This window comes from Macaca thibetana, chromosome X (assembly GCF_024542745.1).
Source record: "Macaca thibetana thibetana isolate TM-01 chromosome X, ASM2454274v1, whole genome shotgun sequence".
Classification (NCBI taxonomy): domain Eukaryota; kingdom Metazoa; phylum Chordata; class Mammalia; order Primates; family Cercopithecidae; genus Macaca; species Macaca thibetana.
Window position 1 is genome coordinate 38,083,627 of NC_065598.1, and position 21,916 is coordinate 38,105,542.

General features: G+C 39.3%; 2 protein-coding genes across 2 annotated transcripts in view; one reads left to right on the forward strand and one right to left on the reverse strand.

Annotated features, from left to right (window-relative positions):
- The window catches only part of DYNLT3 (dynein light chain Tctex-type 3), a 752,500-nt gene that overhangs the window by 622,207 nt on the left and 108,377 nt on the right, over positions 1 to 21,916 (reverse strand). The gene's annotated exons all lie outside the window — the stretch shown is intronic.
- TSPAN7 (tetraspanin 7) overlaps positions 1,742 to 21,916 on the forward strand; it is a 118,432-nt gene continuing 98,257 nt past the window's right edge. Inside the window, exon 1 of the mRNA XM_050776531.1 lies at positions 1,742 to 1,852. Coding sequence (XP_050632488.1) covers positions 1,772 to 1,852 — 81 coding nt within the window. The 5' untranslated portion in view covers positions 1,742 to 1,771. The remainder of the gene's footprint in view (positions 1,853 to 21,916) is intronic.

The following is a 21,916-nucleotide window of genomic DNA, read 5'->3' on the forward strand; positions in this document are numbered from 1 at the left end:
ATTTCCTTAAACAGGTTCTCCTCTTCCTCATATTTGTGTACTGTTTATACAGTTACCTTATTGACCTGAGACCACATATAACTCGATAGAGGTAATAATTACTCCTGTAACAACTGACCTTGGCAGGCTTTTCCCAAGCCTTATCGACTCTGTTTTTCACTCTTTCACAAATATGTATCCTTAACATAATCATCCACGATTGAGTTAATCTGTGATGGTGTTGCTGTTTTGGCTAGTCTCTCAGCAATCAAGCTAAATCTCCCACTGAATCTGTGTGTTACTCTACAAACCATATCTGGGTGGAATGTACATTTTTATTGTGATATAATATATCATAAAAGCCATCCTCTTAAAGTGTACAACTCAGTGGTTTTTAGCAATTCACAATATTGTGCAACCATCATCACTATGTAATTCTAGAACATTCTCATTACTCTAAAAAGAAGCCCCTTACCCATTAAGAGTCACTCCTCATTCCTGCCTCCCACTCGCTGCAACCACTAATCTCTTTTCTGTCTCTACGGATTTGTCTATTTTGGATATTTCCTATACATGAATCATTCAGTATGTGGTCTTTTGTGTCTGGCTTCTTTCGCTTATTTTCAAGGTTCATCCACGTTGCAGCATTTATCAGTAGTACTTCATTCTTATGTGGCCGAATAATTTTCCATTGTATGGATGTACTGAATTTTGGTCATCCACTCATCAGCTGATGGATATTTGAGTTGCTTCCAATTTTTGGCTATTGTGAATAATGCCGCTATAAACGTTTATGTATATGGTTTTGCGTGGGCATATATTTTCATTTCTCTTGGGTAAATACCCAGGAATGGAGTTGCTGGATCATACGCAAACTCTGTTCAACATTTTGAGGAACTCCAAATTGGTTGTGAACATTTTTTTAACCTCAATGCGGCTTTCCCTTCCAGGAGGGAGGTGGTCTGTACTTGTTAGCGTGCCGCAAATGATTCTCAGGCATATTAAACATTTTTCTGTTATCTGTTAAACATTGTATGTGCAGCAAGGATGACGCCTCATACAGACCTTTGTCATTTCATTTTATCATTTCACAATGTAAGAAAATCTAAAAAATGGAGGAGCCTGCAGATACCTGTGGTGGCGAGGATTTGGGGTCTGTCTGAGCTCCTGGGTTCCTGTCCATCCCTCCAGCTGTATCTCCGGCCACCTGTCACAGTCTGTTCCTGGCACAGACAAGGCCTGCTGGTTGCCAAGGACATGACTACTGGGCCACTTCCATGTGAGAAGGCCCTGGCGGGTGTCAAAATGCAGAAACGTGACTGATGGGCAGGGGGGCACCCATAAACTTCCCATAGCCAGGTGCAGGCATCCCTGCAAATGTAACGCCCAACTGTGTACAAAGCAGAAATCTAAATGCCAGGGCGGACTGGGAGAGGTTCCCGTGACCTCTGACCCGGCCTCTAAATTCTCCCATTCCCTCCCCGCTGTCCTGCCGCGCCCGGTCTCCCCTCGCCTGGCCTCGTCTCTCTCCTCCGCTGGGGGTCTGAGCCTGCGCGGTATTGCGGACGCGGGCGGTGTTTCCCGCATGCGCAGTCACTGCCCGGCCCTGCTCGGCTTTTTCAGTAGGAGCACCGCGCGGTGCGCGCTCACGCACGCGCACGGCCTCGCCGGCGCGCTCACGAGGCCTCTCGCCGCACGCGTCCCCGGCCCGCCCCGCCCCGGCCCGCCTCTTCCCCCCTCCCGCGCGCCCGCCCGCCGCCTGCCGCCGCCGCCGCCGCCGGAGCTCTGTAGTATGGCATCGAGGAGAATGGAGACCAAACCTGTGATAACCTGTCTCAAAACCCTCCTCATCATCTACTCCTTCGTCTTCTGGGTAAGTGCCCACGCCGGGCCCGTGGCCGAGTCGCTGTCCATCTGTCCGTATGATGATGCTCTGAGAAACAAGTGGGGAGGAAAACCCAAACCAAAAATCAAATCTCGGACCCCTCTTTAAGGAGACAGGCGCGGGGTGCTGGGTCGGGGATGCAGGATGGTAGGGTGCGGGTCGGGGCTGCTGGAACCCTAGACCTCGCTCCGCGCGGGCTGCAAGGGGCTGCGTAGTGTCGGTGACTGCAGGTTGTCGACCTTCCAAAAAAAGAATGTTAATGCATTAGTTTCTTTTTTAATCTCCCGGGATAGGGTCAGCTCCTGGGGAAAGTTGCGGGTTTATTCGTCTGTTTTCCTCGCTGTACACCCTTCACTCCCTTCCCCTACCAGCCGGTTCGCGGCGCCTCTTGGAGCTAACCTGTGACCGGCTAGGAGAGGACACGGGAGCGTGGGGTTTAATCTCAGATTCGCAGTTATTCCCGACCCCACGGGGCTGCGAGAGGGAGGCACCAGAAGCACTGTGCCTGCCTGGCTGGGCAAGGGCAACCGAAGTCTCCCAAGCGCACGATGGGGAGCAGGCGTTGTCACCGCGTGGAGGCGCACGAAAGGGAGAGGGTCTTACATAAGCCGGGGGCATCTTTGAGGTTTCTTGGTGACCCAAGAGACGAGTCTTTGGATTCCTTTCCCACCTCCCTGCATCCTTACACTCCCTATCTGGTCGTTCTGTCACTGCATGAACACAATCCGCAGCGCCCTGGCGGAGGGTCCCCTCCAGTTGGTGATAGAGATAGCGCCCCAACTCGACTCTCCATCTATCCAGTGCTGCCGCCGGTCCTTGAAGCTCAATGCAGAAGGGTGACGTCAGCCCCTCAGCCAGGGCCGCGGGGGGCTGCGTGGTGCACTTCGCGGAGGGATGCGCCTTTCTGCGCGGGGGAGGGGGGAGAAGGAGGAGGAGGAGGAGGAGGAGGAGGGGGCTCCAGGCTTGTGCCTTACCTCATCCTGTTTGGCAAATCATGGAATCAGTGCAGGGCTGACACTGCAGTGATTCACTGAGAGAGGTGCGTGGTACTTAAAGACCATTCCCCGTTATTTCTGTTTTCATGCAGATGACCCCGTCTTCCCTAGTTCCTTACTCCCATAACCAAGCTACAGCTACCCTGCAGGGGAATGAATATCGACCCTCTTCCCCCCTTGTCCCCCAAATCTGGGTCATTTTAGCTTCGATGGCAGTCATTTTGAAATCTGAGGCTCTGTAGGGAAAGCCAGTTCAACCTTTGGTTGTTTTCTTCTTGCACCCCCCACCCCCGCCCCTCACCCACCACCACATATTAGCCCTAATTTTGCTTTGAAACTGGAGCACAGTACTGTATGAGGTACCGAGAATCAGCTAGATGGCAAACCGGACTGTTTGCAATGGTCAAGGAAGGAGCAGAAATTTATTGAGGTTCAAAAATATTCCTAATGCCCCCGGACATTTCCTTATCGCTGGCGTTGGTGATTCTTCAAGTCGGGGAAGGTATGGACTCCCCAGACCACGCATACCAGGAGCTCTGCAATGAGTTAGGGTAGATTAACCGGCATATTGCACAAGGCAAACACAGAAACGGACTTTATTTGGACTGACAATGACACAGGTTGAAATGTCTCAGTAATGGATTTGTGAGCTATGCACGGATCATATCATCTTATGCTCTGCCTGTAAAAAGCGATAACACATGCTGATTGCTGAAACTTCCCAGTAGACATTCCTGGGAACTGGTTTATCTTTATGTGTTTCCTTAAATCTCTTTTGTTTGGCCCTTTATCATTTACTTGACTTCCTATTTGTTACTGGAGTAAATCATATTGGGGGGGGATATTTTTAGCTTCCTTAAAAATAAGGTTTACAGTGCACATGAAGAAATATCGTTCTTTCAGAATCACTGCAAGCTGGTAAAGAAGGGGTATCTTCCAGACTGAGGCTTTTCATATGAACACTTTAACTCTCCTTGCTTACATTCCACCCCCATGAATCTAATTACTTAATGCCCCCAATACATCTTAAACAATCACTGCATTTTATGTCCTCCGGAAGTTCCTTGATGCCTTCATTTTAATTTTTTCGACTTTCAAGATTTTCATAGTCTTAAATATTTACCTGGAACGTTTTCAATAGTTTAAATACCAAAGCCAGTCCTGGCTTTGGTTGTTGTAATCATTTCATACTTACAACCAAAAGAATAAGATCTCTTCGGATGTGTGAGGATATTTTAAACAAGATATTATTTTTAAGTAGCCTTACTGAGACATGATTCACATGCCATAAAAGCCACCTATTTAAAGTATATGATTCAGTGAGTTTTAGTATAAGTAGCACATATTTTAGTATATAAGTGGTATATATTTCTGTATATTTAGTATATTCATAGATATGTGCAACCATCACCCCAGTCATTTTTAGAACATTGCATCATTTCACAAGAAACCCATTTCTTTAGCTGTTATCCCATTTACCCCCCAATTTCAACTTCCCACCCTCATGCCCACCCCCTTCCAGCCCTAAGCAACCACTACTTTCTGTCTCTAGAGATTTGCATATTGCAGACATTTCATATAAATGTAATCATACAATATTTGCCCTTTTGTGACTGTTTTTTTCACTCAGCATAATTACTTCAAGGTTCATCCATGTTGTAGTGTATATCAGTACTTCATTCCTTTTTATGATTGAGTAATATTCCATTGGGTGATTATAGCACATTTTGTTTATCTGTTTGTCTGTTGGGGGACATTTGAGTTGATTGGGTCATTTAGCTATCATGAATAATGGTGCTATAAACGTTCATGTACAATTTTTTGTGTGAACATGTCTTCATTTCTATTGGGTATATACCTGGGGGTTGAATTGCTAGGTCACATGGTAATTCTAAGTTTAATTGTTTGAAGAACTGCCAGCTTGTTTCACAAAGCAACAGCACCCTTTTACATTCCCTTTGACCATGAGGATGCCAATTTCTCCACGTCCTTGCCAACATTTGTTATTGCCTGACTTTTTTATTATAGCCTTAGTAGGTGTGAAGGTGGTATCCCATTGTGATTCTGGTATGAATTTCCCTGATGAGTAATGATGCTGAGTGTCTTTTTTATGTGCTTGTTGGTCATTTGTATATCTTTCTTGAAGAAAAGTTTATTCATATCCTTTGACCATCTTAAGATGTAGGGCTTTTTGTATTAAGTAGTAAGAGCCCTTTTTATATTCTGGGTACAAGTCCCTTATCAGATATATGATTTACAAGTATTTTCTCCTATTTTGTGGGTGATCTTTAGATGGTGTCCTTTGAAGTACAAAAGTTTATTTTTATGAAGTCCAGCTTACCTATTTTTTTTCTTTTTTTGTTTATGCTTTCGGTGTCATATTTGAGAATCCTTTGCCAAAACCAAGGTCACAAATATTTACCTGTTAAATGTTTATAAGAATTATTTCTCAGTTCAGTAAATGCAGTTGATAAATCTTTCTTCAGCACTTAGATCTATGTCTGGCACATAGTAGGTACTCAAATATTTGTCAAAACTTCTGAGATTATGCTAGGTAATTTACAAAAAGATGACCTTGGTGTTCTTTTTTGTTTGTTTGTTTGTTTGTTTGAGACAGAGTCTTGCTCTGTCACCAGACTGGAGTGCAGTGGCGCCATCTCAGCTCACTGCAATCTCCGCCTCCCAGTTTCAAGCAATTCTGCTGCCTCAGCCTGCCGAGTAGCTGGGACTACAGGCCTGCACCACCACGCCCAGCTAATTTTTGTATTTTTAGTAGAGGCGGGGTTTCACCATGTGGGCCAGGATGGTCTCGATCTCTTGACCTCGTGATCCACCCACCCCAATTACAGGCATGAGCCACCGAACCCGGCTGACCTTGGTGTTCTTTAAAGTGGAAGGTGGAGGAAAGATTAGCCAGAATTATTTCCTTTGTATTCATGAGTTGTTTTAATAGGAATTTTCCCCTTTCTTTACCTTAATTTAGATTTAGAACTAGAAGGCATTTGAACTTAAAATGGTGGTAGAGCAGTAGCATCATAAAGGTTGATGTACTTAGCATATGTTAAACCAGAAGTCTACACTTTTGAAAGAGAGATTACTGTTTTATCTGGCTTTCTCTTCTGTCTATAATCACACTCTCTCTCTGAGGTGTTTCTCTAAAGTGGTGGTTCTCAAAAGGGGGCAGTTTTGCCCCCCTCCCATATTTGGCAATGTCTGGAGACATTTTTGGCCATAGCTGGAGGGGAGGATGATACTGGCATTTAGTGGGTAGAGGCCACAGATGCTGCTAAACATCCTACAGTACACGAGACAACCCCTCACAACAAAGAATTGCCTTGCTCAAAATGTCAACAGTGCCACCAGACTCTGCACTACTGGACTTACATAGTAGTAAGTCCTGTGAAGAAAAAATGGAGCGTTATGCAAACCTCTGTATATTTATTCGTGTTTGGAACCACCGTAGCAGAGCATGCGCAGCACAATCACGTGAGAAGAAAAATATTCTCTATGGTGTACTATACAATTATTTGAAGAGAAAAGGTAGGTACCTCTTTATATAATTGTGTTCAAATGGATGGGATGATTTGTCTTTCAGTTAAATAATATCACCTGAATGCTGTGTAAACAGATCCTTCATTTCTCTTGATTTGTATGTTTTATTTTCAGGTTTATAGAAGAGGAGGGAAAAACACACCTAGGAGTAAGTTATCCTGTGCTTTAAAGACTAGCAAACAATGTCGGGCCCATAGTAGGTTTACTCACTAAGTACTTGTTTCCTTAATGAATGAATGAATGAATGAATAAATGAAATTTTATTGACTACTCTTGGGCTCAGTTATTTATTTCAACTCACTTCAATGGGGAAGTTTTTGAAAACAGTGTTATTTCTAGTCTACCTGTAGTGATTTAAATGTGCTCCTCCAATAAATGTGTGAAAAGATGGAATAGTAGATTTTACAAGGACTTGCTTATCCTAATGACAGTTCAATCATTATATTTTTGTAATCAGTTAGTTTGTCATTTTGGTTATTTAAATTTTTAATTAGAATTTGTTAAGCATGAATAAAAAGATATCTATCTTGCCCTATATATATCTATAACAAAATATCCTTTCCTCACAACCGATGTAACTGTTTCAAGATCAAGCAAAGAAATGTAATAAATATTTTGCTTACCAGGTAACTTTTTGTTTTATTTATACATTTTTTATGTATTTTAAATACTCATCTGAGTTCTAAGCTAAGATTTAAATCCACCATGTGTGAAGAGAAATTTCCCTTGCTTAATTCAAGTGTATATTGGGCCTGATTTATTCCTTGATTATCTAAGGAGGTAATTAGCTTATCAATAGTGCTATCAAATTCTTCTGTGGTAAAATATCAGTGGTTTTTTTTTTTCATTTGAGAAACATCATTAATCTTTTTTGGATAAATAATTTAAAACAATCATCATTCTTTTTTTTTTTTCTGTCCAGAAAGTTTAGGTACTTGGGATATAAATAGAAGAAAACATCTTAAAGAGCAACTCCTAACATTTTAAAGAGTTTGAATTTGGGCACTGTATTGGTCTGTTCTTAAGCTGCTAATAAAGATATACCTGAGACTGTGTAATTTATGAAGGAAAGGGGTTTAATTGACTCACAGTTCCACATGGCTGGGGAGGCCCCAAAATCATGGCTGAAGGCGAATGAGGATTAAAGTTACATCTTACATGGTGGTAGGCAAGAGAGCTTGTGCGGGGGAACTCCCATTTATAAAACCATCGGATCTTGTGAGACTTACTCATTGTCATGTCACGAGAACAGCATGGGAAAAAGCCACCTTCATGATTCAGTTATCTCCCACTGGCTCCCTCCCACAACAAGTGGGAATTATGGGAACTATAGTTCAAAATGAGATTTGTGTGGGGACACAGCCAAGCCATATCAGGCACACACTTTAGTTTATAGTTATTCTTTTGCACATCAATACAATTCAATCATTCACTGAATGTCTATTACATGTCAGGTATTGAGTAATCAATAGAATGTGTACCAGCGTTTACTAGCTGCTGCTTTTGGCGTTTTACCTGCATTTTAAAATAATACATGTATTCTATTTCTCAACTTTTCAGTTTTAGATGTTATGTACTGTCTTCCCACTATGGAAGATGAAGATTTAGCTCTCCTGCCCCTTTATCCCATACTCGTATCTTCCCTATATTGTAGTTGACCCTAACATATCATTTTATCGTTGTCATATTTTGGTTAGAGCGGTCATCAGTGATTTCATGAATATGACTAGGTAAACCTAGTCACAGCTGAGCCATGCAGCATGTTATGTTATGATTACTTGCATAGCTTTTTGTTTTCTCTGCAGTTAAGAATTGCCTTGTTTGATCCTTTGCTTTTTAGTTGCCATGCTCACTGCTAATTTATCCCTGTACTTGCCCCAAGATCTGTGTTTCTTCACTCAGTCTGTTCAAACACTTCATGTGTCATATCAGTTTCTTGTTCTTGGTGGCATTTCTCCTAAAGCATTCTGATCTTCAATCTGGACTAGTATTTTCTGGGCCTTTGAAACAGTGGACATCAATATAATCTCCCTTCACCATCATCCTGGTGAATCCTGTCTCCTTTTACATTGGATCCTCAGTTTTTGAGATGTCATGTCTTTCTCTTCCTTGGTGTTTTTTTTTTTTTTTTCATTTTGGTAGAGCAAGTTTAATAATTTTCTGGAAAATGATGTATTGGGGGTTAATTTTTTGAGCTCTTACAGGTGTGAAAACCTTATTTTTCTCTTGCACTTAATTTGATCGTTTGGCTTAGTGTAGAATTGTAGTTTGGAAATCATTTATCCTCAGAATTTTTCTGTCTTTCCCTGCTCCAAGTCTTGTTCTTGTTGTTAGTGTTGAGAAATCAGATGTTATTCTGATTCTTTTTGAATCCTGCTTTTCTTCTCTGAAAGTCGTTATGATCTCTTGCTTGCTCTGAAATTTCACAATAATATGCTCTGGTGTATGTCTATTTTTAGCTCTTTCCTGGGCACCCTTTGAATCTGGAAATTTTCTGTATACCTTTCAATCTGGTCCTTGAGTTTGGGGAAATTTTCTTTTGCTTTTTGTTTTCTTTACCTTCTTTTTTTTCTGTCCTATTTGGATGTTGGACCTCCTAAACTGATCTTCTAATTTTCTCCCCTTCTATTTTCTACCTCTTTTTCTTTTTGCTCTCTTTCTGGGAGATCACTTCCACTGTATCTTGCTGCTGTTGCATTTTTCATTTGTTTCATATGTTAATTTCTAGAAGCTGCTTTTTGAGGTCTGAATGTTCTTTTTTTCTAGCATCCTGTTTTTGTTTCGTGAGTGTAATATAGTTTTAAAATCTCTCTGAAAATATTAGTGATTTTTTTGAGTTTACTTCTTCCTGCATAGTTTCCTTCAGACTGCTCTGTTTTCTGGCATATTACCGGCTTACCTCAAATTTATGGTCATGTTTTGCTCTCTTTTCTGTACATGTTTAAGAGGGGGCACTACCAAGCTGATTGGAAGCCCTTAGCCTGAAGTAGATGTTTAATCAATTGTAATTTGGGTGATTTGACTGGGCAGTTGAGTTTTAGGACCAAGGTCAATATCTTCAGGTCTTTTCTTTTGGTCTCATCAGATATCCTACAGAAGAATCTTCTAATTGCTCTCTGAATAAAGAAGGTGAGAATATAGAAGTCTCTGTGTACAGTATATACACCTTTGCTTAAGTTCCTGTTTCCGGTGTAGCATCCATGTCCACTGTGCTTATATTCCCCAGTTCAGAGACCATCTCTTTCACCCTCCAAAGAATACATATCTGAACCTATTGTAGAATGAGGAGAGACCAGAGACAGGAAGTTGGCATCGGGGGTTGGGGGTGGGGAATCTAATTGTTTTTCAAAAAACTCTTACTGGAACCTATTTATTTTAGCTCCCCTTTCCTCCCTACTTCCAGCTGCTAACTCCTGAGTCTTTTGGGGATGTTCAGGTGCGAATATTTTATTTTATGCTTCTCTCACAGCTGCCATAAGATTTGACTTTTTCTCAGCTTTGAAGAGAACATTGTGGTTGTCTCCTCTCTTTGTTACTGTAGGTTAAAAACATTCTTTTAGTGTCATTTCAGTGGAGTTTTGGGAGATAGCCAAGGTAAATGGATGCATTCAATCCATCATCTTTAACTGGAAGTCCTTTATAGCTTTATCTCTGCATCAGATGGTACTAATTAAATACCCAGTTGATTGTGAGTGATTGAATAGAGCATCTAAAACAGCAATAGTCGGGCTATTCTAATAAATATTGGTATCCAGTTTTCAATTTTTAAAAAGCTTTTGGATTTCAAGGGAAGTGTTCTAAGTTGGAACAGGCTTACTAAGACACATCCTCTATAAGGTCATCTGGTAATCAGCGACTGGACAAATGGAAATGAAGCTCTGAAGGTTGCTGCTGCTTTTTCTGCCCTTCTTATTTCTTCCCACCAGACGAAGTCCCATGTGTCTTCTGACCTAATTCAGACCTTGCTTGATTAATTTAGTGTTTATAGTGTGGTGTGTGTGTTGGGGAGAGGAGCTTGATGTTAAACTGATTATTGCTTTGCTGTTTTTCTTTTACTACAATGATAACCCTTCATGGTTACTATTGGACTTGTACATTATAATCTGGAATTTTTTCTTATTTTATCAACCTAATTTACCATATGCAGTATACAGTTAGGATGTGTGAACTACCTTTTATAACATTTGGGGTACATTAAGTCTTTTTCACTTAGTTGTTGCTTAGAAATTAGCTGAATTTTGGTCTAAATAGAATGAAATACTCTTCTCCATTCTAATCACAACTAGAGTTCTTGATTTGACCTTATTGTGAGTTGCATTACTTATTCAGTGATTGTTCTTTATATTCTGCTTTAAATAAGCACCTCAGAAGGTGCTGAAAATTGAAAGTCATCTGTGACTGTGTTTCTTTGTTTAAACATGTTAAACCCTTGACATAGATGACTAATGCACTGCCAAACCCATTTAAACACACTTTAAAAATATATTCTTATGTCTTTTTCTCCTTTAGTTCCATTACAGCAGCTTCCAATCTGAGTTACCTCCTCATGGCAAGCAGATTTTTGAATGCTGCTCTTAAATTTCCTATTTTAGTTGTTATTCCCCTTGCCATGACAGAATGCTTTTCATTCTTGGCTGAACATTTTTTTCATTTTACTGCAGAACCCCACTATTCATCAAGAAAAGGATGTAGAGGAAAAAGGAGAGCGTTTTCTTTGTTTTGTTTTTCCTTTTGGTTATTTGATCAGTTAAACAGGTAAGCATTTTACTTATTTGTTTATTGCCTTTTAAAACATTTATTATTACTTTTATAGATTTATGGAATACAAGTGCAGTTTTGTTACATGCATATATTGCATAGTGGTGAAGTCCGGGCTTTTAGTGTAAAGCATTTAAAATAGTTTAAACATCACATTTCAACTCTGAAAGGTTTTCTTTGGTGCTTTCTGCAAGATATAGTGGGATTTTCCCATCATCATTTGTTTGTAGGAGAAATTCCAGGTGCCTTATACTAGAGGATGATGAGATGAGCCAGACACAGGTACTGGTGAACAGTCTAGATCAGCGATTCTCACCCTGTTTGCCCATAGAATTGCCTAAGGGGCCCTAAAAAGATACTTAGACCCCATCCTAAGAGATTCTGATTGAATTGGTCTGGACACAGTGCCAGCATTGATATTCTAAAATATGCTCCCAGGTGATTCAGCTGTGCAATTAGGATTGAGAAACATCGATCCAGGGAGAACTCAGTAGCTAATAGCAGGCTTGGTTCACTTGAGCCTCCTGGATCTGCAGGTAGCTACAGAGTATCTAACCTAGTACTGGCAATATTAATTTGGTCTTTGTTGCCTGAGAGTCTGGAACCAGGCCTGCAGTGTCTCTCAGTAAACCAAAATGGCCTTGCAGTCTTAGGAGACCATGTTAATCATTCCTGACTAAAGCAATGTGTATCAGAATCATCAAGGACATTTTAAAAACACAGATTCTCAGTCCTATCTCATAGAGTTTAAGTTTTAATTGATATGAAGAGAAACCTGGGTGTGTGAGTTAAAAAAAAATCCCAAGGTGATTCTGATTCCTGGGATGTAGCTCTTTGGGGCTGTGATGCCATTTGATGTAAATGAGTTCTTACCTCATGAATGCTTTCCTATGATATGATCTGTGGTACCGTAAAGCTGAATTGAGGAGAGTATTCCACAAAACAAGATGTAGTCAATGTAGCATTTTTCTTACCCTCTTAGTTGGTCTTTGGCAAGGGTCTTCAAGTGAACTCTTGGAGTTTGGAGTAGTTTCCATTCCTTAGGGGGAATCTATTTTTTTTCATAGTTGTTCTGAGAAGTTAGGGAAAAGCCTTGGTTTGTCAAAGACGAACCTCTATCAAAAGAGAGACCATAATCCAAGATGTAAAACAAAACCCAGAATTCATGACTTACCAAAGTAAGAGACAGCTTAGTCAAGCATAGTCTATGAGTGAAGCAGATTATTGATCTTTTTGGGAAGCATAATGGTGTTTCGGTTACAGAGGCATGAGTGGTTGAACTTGACCTTAGAAGCATGGCTATTTGAGTGAGACTATTGTTGATTGACTCTGAGAAGCATGTTCACTGTAGTGTGTCTGCTGCTGATTGGTTGACCTTGAATTGTGTGAAGCTCATTGTAATTGGCTTCCAGAATTGTGTTCCCTGAAGCAAGTTGAGTTGTCATTGATGATTAGTCTGAGGTGAATTGCCCTCAATCAAATAGGTTTAAAAGTTGGTGCTGGTGGTTACTAGTTACCGTGGCTATTGAATAATCAATCTTTTTCTCCCCAGTAATAGAGACTTTTATTCTTACCTCAGACTGCTAATTCTCTTCAGTGAAATGAAGTTGCTTCTGCATCTCAATTCCCATTCATTCTTCAAACATCATCATGATGATGTGTAGAACTCCTGGATCAGTTCATTGTTCTAATCACTCCATAAATACTAATTGATTGTTTATGATTTCCAGGAATTAGACTAGGACTTCCCAAAGGTAGACCCCTTTGGGGTTGAAAAGGAACCCAAAGCTTGGTAAGACTGTTGCTAAACATCCCTTCTACATCCCCATCTCTATTTGGGTTGAAGTTATGTTTCTGGTGAAGCTTTTGCAGACTTCTAGCCCCTCCAGATTTCTGTTTCATATTTTGAACTGTATCACCCACTTGATATTCTTTTAACCATTGCCTTCTATTGCAGAAGATTTAAAATTAGACTTAATATGAAGTCTTGACTAGCACATTTGCTGTGTGACCTTAGGCAAATCATTTATTCTCTCTGAGCCCCAGTTTCCTCTTTAGAATTGAGGATATCTATGATTACCCACCTCAGTCAAGTGTTGAGGGTCAAATGACATTCAAGTGCTTTATAAACTAAAGTGTGATACATATATATTTTGGCAACATTATTCCTTAGGGTGTAAAGTGTTTTTTTCCTAGTTTCTTGTACATGGAAGGTACTGTATCAATACTTGTTAAATGAATAAATTGGTCAGAACATTCCTTATCCTGGAAATTAAGAATGATTCACTTTTAGGGTTTTATAGTTTGCTACCAAAGAAAGCTAAGTTAACAGAGTGGTTTGAACCGGAACAAAAAATAGGACTCACTGAGTTTGGTACTGTCATTGGGATAAAGGTATTCGTATCTAGGATGAATAAATATAAATCTGACACTTAGAGTCAAATGAGGAATTGACGACTTCCATTATTCTTTTTAAAATAGACTTTTCCTTTAAGGATAGCTTTAAGTTTACAGAAAAATTATAGAGCTAGTGCATAGAGTTCCATATATCATACTACCATTTTTCCCTATTACTAACAGCTTACATTAATATGGTACATTTGTTATAGTTAATCAATATTGATAACTTTTTATTATCAGAAGTGCATACTTCATTCCTATTTCATTAGTTTTTACCTAATATCCTTTTTCTGTTACAGGCTACCCCATATTATATTTAGTAGTCATGTCTCCTTAGGCTCCCCTTGGCTGTGACAATTTCTCAGACTTTTCTTGTTTTTGACTGTCAACAGTTTTGAGGAGTACTGATGATGCATTTTGTAGAATGTCCCTCAATTTGGATTTGCCTGATGTTTTTTTCATGATTAGAATGTAGTTATGTGCTCTAGGGAAGAAGACCACAGAGGTAAAGTGCTATTTCAATCATATCATATTAAGGATACATACCACCAACATTGTTTATCACTGTTGATATTGACTTTGATCACCGGGGTGAGATAATTCGTCAGGTTTCTCTACCATAAAGTTGCTCTTTCTCCCCTTCTCATATGGTACTCTTTCAAAGAAAATCACAATGCACAGTCCATACTTACGTGAAGAGTTATGTTCTACCTCCTTGAGGAAGGAGTACTACCATTATCTTTATTAACAAAGATGATTTTCATTCAACAAATGTTAAAACCAACAGTTAAACAAGTAGTAAAATACTAAAATTATTTGAGCCGATCAGAAACTGGACAGAGATTCTTGTTTACCATTATTATTTATGATTTGGTTTATCTAGCAAATGCAGTAAGAAAAAAATTAACATTGGAGAAAGAGATAAAATTATCTTTTTACAGATGTAGTTGTTGTAAACTAAATAACCTAAGAGATGTTAGGAAAAAACTACTAAGAGAATTTGATAAGATGGCTGGATATAAGAGAAATATACAATAATTAATTTCTTTTTATTATTTTAGCATAACCCTTAGGAAACAGAGGAAGGAATTTCATTCACAGCAGCAACAGAAATCATAATTACTTCAGAATAAAGTTAATAAGAAAGGCAAGGATCTTATATGAAGAACAATAAAATCCTATTTTGGGTCATAAAATGAGATCTGAACAGATTAAATGATACCAGAAGTTCTTGGGTAGGGAGATTTAGTATCATAAAAATATCGGTTTTCTAAAGATGTTTTTAATATATTTCCCAATAGAATACTGACAGGATTTTGGGGAGGGGGGAGGAGATGGTACTTGATAAAACTATATTGTTTACATAGAAGAATAAATACCTGAGAAATCAAGAGATATTTTGGGGAGGAAAAGGAAGAATATGCCTTATTATCAGAATATACTATTGTGGCAGATAGACTGTAAGATGTCCCCCATAATCTCACCTCCTCATATTCATGCCCTTGTGTAATCCCCTCTGCTTGGGTGTGGGTGAGACCTGAGACTGTCTTCTAATTAATAGAATATAAAAAAGTGATCAAATGCATATGACTATGTGTACATGGTTTTATTACATAAGATTGTAAAATCTATCTTGCTAAAAGACTCTGTTCCTTTCTGGCTTTGAAGCATCAAACTTTTATGTTATGAACTGCCCTGTAGAGAGGGCCACATGGCAGGGAACTCAGGGCAATCTCTGGCTGACAGCAAGAAACTGAGGCCCTCAGTAACCAGCAAGCAACTGAATGCTGCCAATAGTCAAATGATCTGGGAAGCAGATTCTTCCCCATTTGTACCTCAGATGAGACTACAGCCCTGCCTGATGCTTTGATCAAAGCTTTGCAAGACCCTGAAACAGAAGACTCAGCTAAGCTGTGCCCAGATTTTTGGCCCACAGAAACTGAGATAATAAATGTGTTTTGTTTTGAGCTTCTATATTTGTGGTAATATTGTTATGGAGCAATACAAAATTAATACAACTATAAAATCAATTCAATATGATGTTTGCTTAGAAATACATAGGTAAGTGGAACAATAAAGAATCCAGAAATAAATTCTAGTGAATATGATTTAATAAATGAAAAGGAGCATTCATTTCAGTGAGAGAAACTAGATTTAAATGATCCTGATACTACAGGATATCTATATGTGAGAAAATAAAATTGGAGTCCTCACTTAGATGATATGAAAACTTCCAATTGGTTTAAATGCTCAAATATGAAAATAAAATCCTATGAGAAAATGTACATACCATATGTACAAATTAGGAGTCAGAGAGACTGCCTTATGTAAGCTGGAGATTTGGAAGCAATTAAATAAAAAATCAATGTGTTTGGTTATAAAATTTTTAAAAATTTTGTGACAAAAGGTACAATAAAGTCAAACAGTTGAAGTAGGATAAAAAACTTGTGTCAGACTATTAATTAATATACTGCTTCCTTCATTCAGAAAGCTTTGTTAAAAACAGTCTGTTTGCTTTCTGGTATAAATTTCTTCTCAATGTGGACTGACAACAGTTTGCTGACCAGCCACTGGTTGGTCCACTAACCACACTTTGGGAATTACTGCTCTAGAGAAGTGGTAGGCAAACATTTTCTGTAAAGGGCCAAATAGCAAATATTTTATTTTATTTATATTGTGGGCCATATAGTCTCTGTTGCAACTAGTCACCTTTGCCACTGTAGTGTGAAAGCAGCATAGATAATATGTAAATGAATGAGCAAGGCTATAGTCCAATAAAACTTTATTTGCAGCCAGATTTAACCCATGGGCTACAATTTGCTGATTGCTGTTCTAGGGGATACAACTAGAAGGAAAGTCCAATCCTTACCCTCAAGAATTAAAATCTAAAGTTTAATATAGGCCTATAGGAGTGGGAATGAAGAAAGCCTCATGATTTTTATCTTGAAAGAGCTGGTCACACACTGTCTAATAAATTAAGCACCTGAGCACTTCAAATGTGGATAGTCCAAACTTGGGATGTCTCTACGCGTAAAATAAATACCAGACTTTTAAGAGTTAGTATGAACACTGTAAAATATCTCATTTTTTATGTTAATTACATGTTGAAATGGTAATATTTTGGATATGGTGGTTTAAATATACTAGTTAGATTAATTTCACTAGTTTTTTTTTTACTTGGAGTGTGACTTTTGATTGAAGCTTTTTCATACCCTAATTTAAAGTTAGATATGTGGCTCTTGGACAGCAATGAACTGTAAGCAATGAACTGTAAGAGAGAGAGCCTGTGGGGCTGGGGAATTTGGAAAGGTCATGTGGACATAGTTCACTTGGAGAATGACAGGATTTTGACAAGTGGTTCTTGGAGAGGATAATCAAGGCTATCAGCAGAATGGTTTCTGTGTTTAGGACAGGAATAAGTTTAGCTGTAATAAAAAGTGAGGCATGCAGCAAGTTTAGGTAAGTAGGCATAAGCCTTATTGTGGGTTGATTGCATGAGTAAGGGTTTTGGGCCTGCTTTGGCCAGTAGGCCAGTAGCCAGTAGGCTAGTCCATACTTTTGAGCAGGGAGTAGTAACTTTGGTAGCTATACTTTGCAGGCCTAATCTGGAAGTAGTAAGTTGGTTGGGTTGAAATAAGAAGAGCAAGAAGTGGTGAAACCAGGTTAACTAGGTAAGAATGAAAGTCTAATATAGGGTGACAGTGGGAATGAAGAATGGAAGACAGGGGACAGCTACTTCATGATGTGGCAAGAATGTTTGTGAGAGAGAACCCCAGTATTCTGTGCTTAAAGAGCACGGATGATGGTGATACTCTCATGAAAATGCAGACCTTAGAAAGAGCGGGTTTGAGACTAATATGATGTGTTCCATTTTGCATGTGTTTAGTTTGAGACAAAGGTAGATTTAAAATATAGGCTGGTTCTCAGAAGCTTGTTTGCCTATATTTTTCATTGATAGAGGTGGCCCTAGGCAATTATTTATTTTTGACCATCTCTATACTTCCTGACCCTCCCCACTTTCTGCCATGGTCACAGTTGATTGACCTGGAGAGCAGATCTGACCTTTAAATATCTATTTGTTGGGTGTTCAGTGGAACTTGAGATAATCAGGCTTATAAGATCTGAATGGAGAAGTTCTTTTTTAGGCATTCAAACTCAAGATATAAGAGACGTGGTTGGTGTAGGGGCAGAAGGAGAAAGTGACCCAGAGAAGTAGCAGAGACATGTGAGCAGTGAACAGCTGGGGTTGGACCAGTGAACTCCTGTTCACTAAACTGTGTAGCCCCTGGACAGCTCTACTGCAGCCCATGCTTTTCCCTTCTGGCCTGAAGAGTGGCTTTTCATAGTTCTGATGAGGCCTGACTGAATGGGTATGATTCCTAGCTGCCTCATTTCCTCCTCTCTTAAACCGCCTTGGCTAACCAAAATGGGTGATTAGGTAGATGTTTGAAGTGGCTAGAAAGGCAGGATTGGAATTAAAAGAGGAGGTTGGGGTAGAGATACAAAGTTGTGAAAGGCCATATGTTCATTTAAGAGGCATAAAATAGCAAATGGTGTTTTCTTCAACTGCACAGTAAGCCCAGAGTTCTAAATGCAATGAATGCTGAGTTGCTTGCAGATAATAGGTATAATAGGTACAGCAAAGCATTTGGCCGGCAGCATTAATGGATGCCTACAATTCCAGTGAAGTCTTGTCTAGGGGATAAAAGTTCTCCTACAGGGTAAGAGCAAGTTACTTATTAATCTCCTTAACAGCTGCTGCTCTATTTGGGAAGGGAGGCTGCAGGTTGTTTTAGTTTATATCCTTCAGAGATGTTTTGAGGACAAACAAGTAACTGCTTGGTATGTTGTGTTTTTCAAAAGATAGCCATGGTGTACAGAGGTGGTGGCTAGTCTGAGGGTTATGTAAATGACTTAGAACAGGCCGCTCTTTGAGTGGTGCCTCAATGAGCACTTTGGGGGGCTTTTTTCTCATCTAGATGACAAATGGAGGAAAGGTGCACTTCTCCATATCCCTGGAAATTCAGTCTTTTAAACTAAGATTTTAGAAGTGAACTCTGAGATATAGCATGCTAATTATTTTGAGAGAAAAAAATACAGGAAAAGAAAGGTACATAAGTGAATATTGTACTAAAAACACTGTTCAAATGAGCTATCTACAAATTACATATATGCATGTGTGTATATGTGTACACACGTATACACATACACATATGTATGGTGTATATATGTGTATATGTGTTATGTACATATATGTATACGTATGTGGGTGTATATGTACACACATATATACATAAATATATGGCAAGCCATTTTTGTAAAGAAAACAATGCATGTAACAAATGCTGAGGGGGATCCACATCAAATGTTAACAGCTGTGGTTGGGTAATAAGACAATTAATAGACTACTTCTTTCTGTGTGCTTTTCTTTATTTTCCAAGGTTTTTTCCTCCGTTTATATATAACATGAACTACTTTCGTAATGAAAAGATTGTTAGTTCTTTTTTAAAAAAATCAAAATTACTCTGGACATTTTCTAGTATGTAGTTTTATGTCTCAAAGATGGAGTGCCTTTATTTTTCACCACATCATCTGATTTGTAATGTAGTTTATTAACCCTGTGCATTTTAGGGATTTGATTAAATTAATGCAAGGCCGGGTATGGTGGCTCACACCTGTAATCCCAGCACTTTGGGAGGCTGAGGCGGGTGGATCACATGAGGTCAGGAGTTTGAGACCAGCCTGCCCAACATGGTAAAACCCCGTCTCTACTAAAAAAAAAAAAAAAAAAAAAAGTACAAAAATTAGGCAGGTGTGGTGGCATGTACCTGTAATCCCAGCTACTCAGGAGGCTGAGGCAGGAGAACTACTTGAACCTGTGAGGCAGAGGTTGCAGTGAGCCAAGATTGTGCCACTGCACTCTAGCCTGGGTGACAGAGCGAGACTGTATCTCAAAAAAAAAAAAAAATTAATAAGAATGCAAAGCAAAAATGCATTAACTTGGTTTTTAAGCCTTGTCTCTTCAAAATAAAGAATTTCATTTTGTTCCTATTAGGGATTTAAATTTTTTTGGCGATGTATTTCAAATGTAATCCTAAAACAGAGAACAACATGATAATTTTCTGTGTATCTACTAACTAAATAGTGTATCTACTACATCTACTAGATAGTAGATTTTGGCATCATGCCTTATTTGCCTCAGGTATTCAGTTTTTAAAGAAATATGAAAAATTTACAGTTGATGCCCCTACATCTCCTCTTCTCTGTCACAAATTCAGAGTTTATCAATTCGGCTTATTTTTATACACATATTAATATTTACATATCTATAATTATTATACAGTATTTTCATTTTTTAAGACCATAAATGAATCATGCCATGCATATTGTTTTGAAACTTGCATTTTTGCTCAACATTAATATGTTTCCATGTTGACAGATCTGGCTTTAGTTTAGAGGCTGGCAAACTTTGGCCTGTGAGCTAAATCTAGCCAGCCACCTCTTTTTGTAAATAAACTTTATGTATTGTCTATGGCTGCTTTCACACCAAAACAGCAGAGTTGAACACCTACAACAGAGACTGTATGACCCAGAAAGCCTAAAATATTTACTATCTGGCCCTTTACAGAAGAAGTTTGCCAACCCCTAGTCTATTTCATTCTTTGTAAGAGGGTCTCCAGTGTAGCCTATTGAATATTAAACAATTTGGCTTTTATATATTTTGTTCCTGTTTTCCATACTTAACAAAAAAGTAAATAAATTTAAGGCAGATATGGGCTCTGTTCCTAGATGTTTCATTTAGTGGTTTCGGAGAGAGAAGATACTTTTATTCTTGATTTAGATAGTTTTTCTCAAAGTGGGTTATTATTGCTTGAAGAGAGAAAAGGGTTGTGTGGTCCATGTGGAGCAAAATGAGAGTTATGAATTTTTCTGTCAGCAACAAAGGAGTAACCACTGCATGCAGTTAACTGTCTTAGGTTATGGTGATGTTGTTACTACAATTAATAGCTGCTACTATGATCGTTGAGCATTTAATAAGGGTCAAGGATAGTACTAAGCACTTCACATGCATTATCTTGTTTATTCCTTGTAACAATCTATTGAGGAAGTAATTGGTGCTCCTCATTTTGAGAGGAGGCAGCTGAGGTCCACAGTGTGCCCCAAGGTCGTGTTTAAAGTGAGGTTTCAACTTGGACTTCTCCAGCCCCACTGGGCCCAGTGTACCATTCCAGGAGTACAGTTCTCCAGGGTAAACCTTTGAAGAGATGGGTTAGAGGGTACTCTTTGAGAATCCCCGCTGCCCCAAGGGATAAATTCTCATTGACTCCAGCCTTGGCTTCTAAAATCTGGCCAAGGCTTGATGCCCCAGGGAGAAGCCTCTGTTTTCTGCAAAGGTCAAAGTTTACAACTGTAGTGGGGATAATTATCTCACATGGCTGCTTTGTAGAAAACTGAGGCCAGGTCCATCTTGTCACATTTTTGGCTATCGTCCCAGCTCAAAACTTCAGTTTCTCAAGGTTTACATACAGTGGATGCTGGAGATGGTCCAAGGGACCTTAATGTCGGGTCCAGTGCTCTTGCGAGCAACAGAGCAACTGCTCATTCACTTTCAAAGGTTTGAATTTGTATTAGTCTGTTCTCACACTGCTAATAAAGACATACCCAAGACTAGGTAATTTATGAAGAAAAATGTTTAATGGACTCACAGTTCCACATGGCTGGGGAAGCCTCACAATCATGGCGGAAGGCAAAAGAGGAGAAAGACACATCTTACATGCGGCAGGCAAGAGAGAGAGCATGTGTAGGAGAACTCCCTTTATAAAACCATCAGATCTTGTGAGACTTATTCACTATCACAAGAACAGCACAGGAAAGACCCGCCCCCATGATTCAATTACCTCCCACTGGGTCCCTCCCATGACAAGTGGGAATTATGGGAGCTACAATTCAAGATTTGGGTGGGGACACAGCCAAACCATATCAAATCTGTAAACATTTCTTCTCCCCTTTAGTTTATGGCTGCTGTGGGTAAGACATAAGAAGCCCTGAAGACTTTCATGGGGATCGATAGCCTTTCCACTCTGTCATTTAAAACAAAATTACCTTGTGCCTAAAACACTCCAAATTGCTGGCTCAGACACCTAGGTATTATTTCTCCTGCTGCTGTGAAATATGGTAAGAATGTGAACTTGCCTCCTGCGGCTATAAGCCGCCAACCACTTTGAACAAGACAGAAGCCAAGGCATTTAAAGCTGCTGGAGATGCAGGGTTTACTTTTGCTTTGCTTTAAAGAAACAAAGCTGAAAGCAATGGGGATCATGAGTCATTTTCCTATGAGCTGACACTA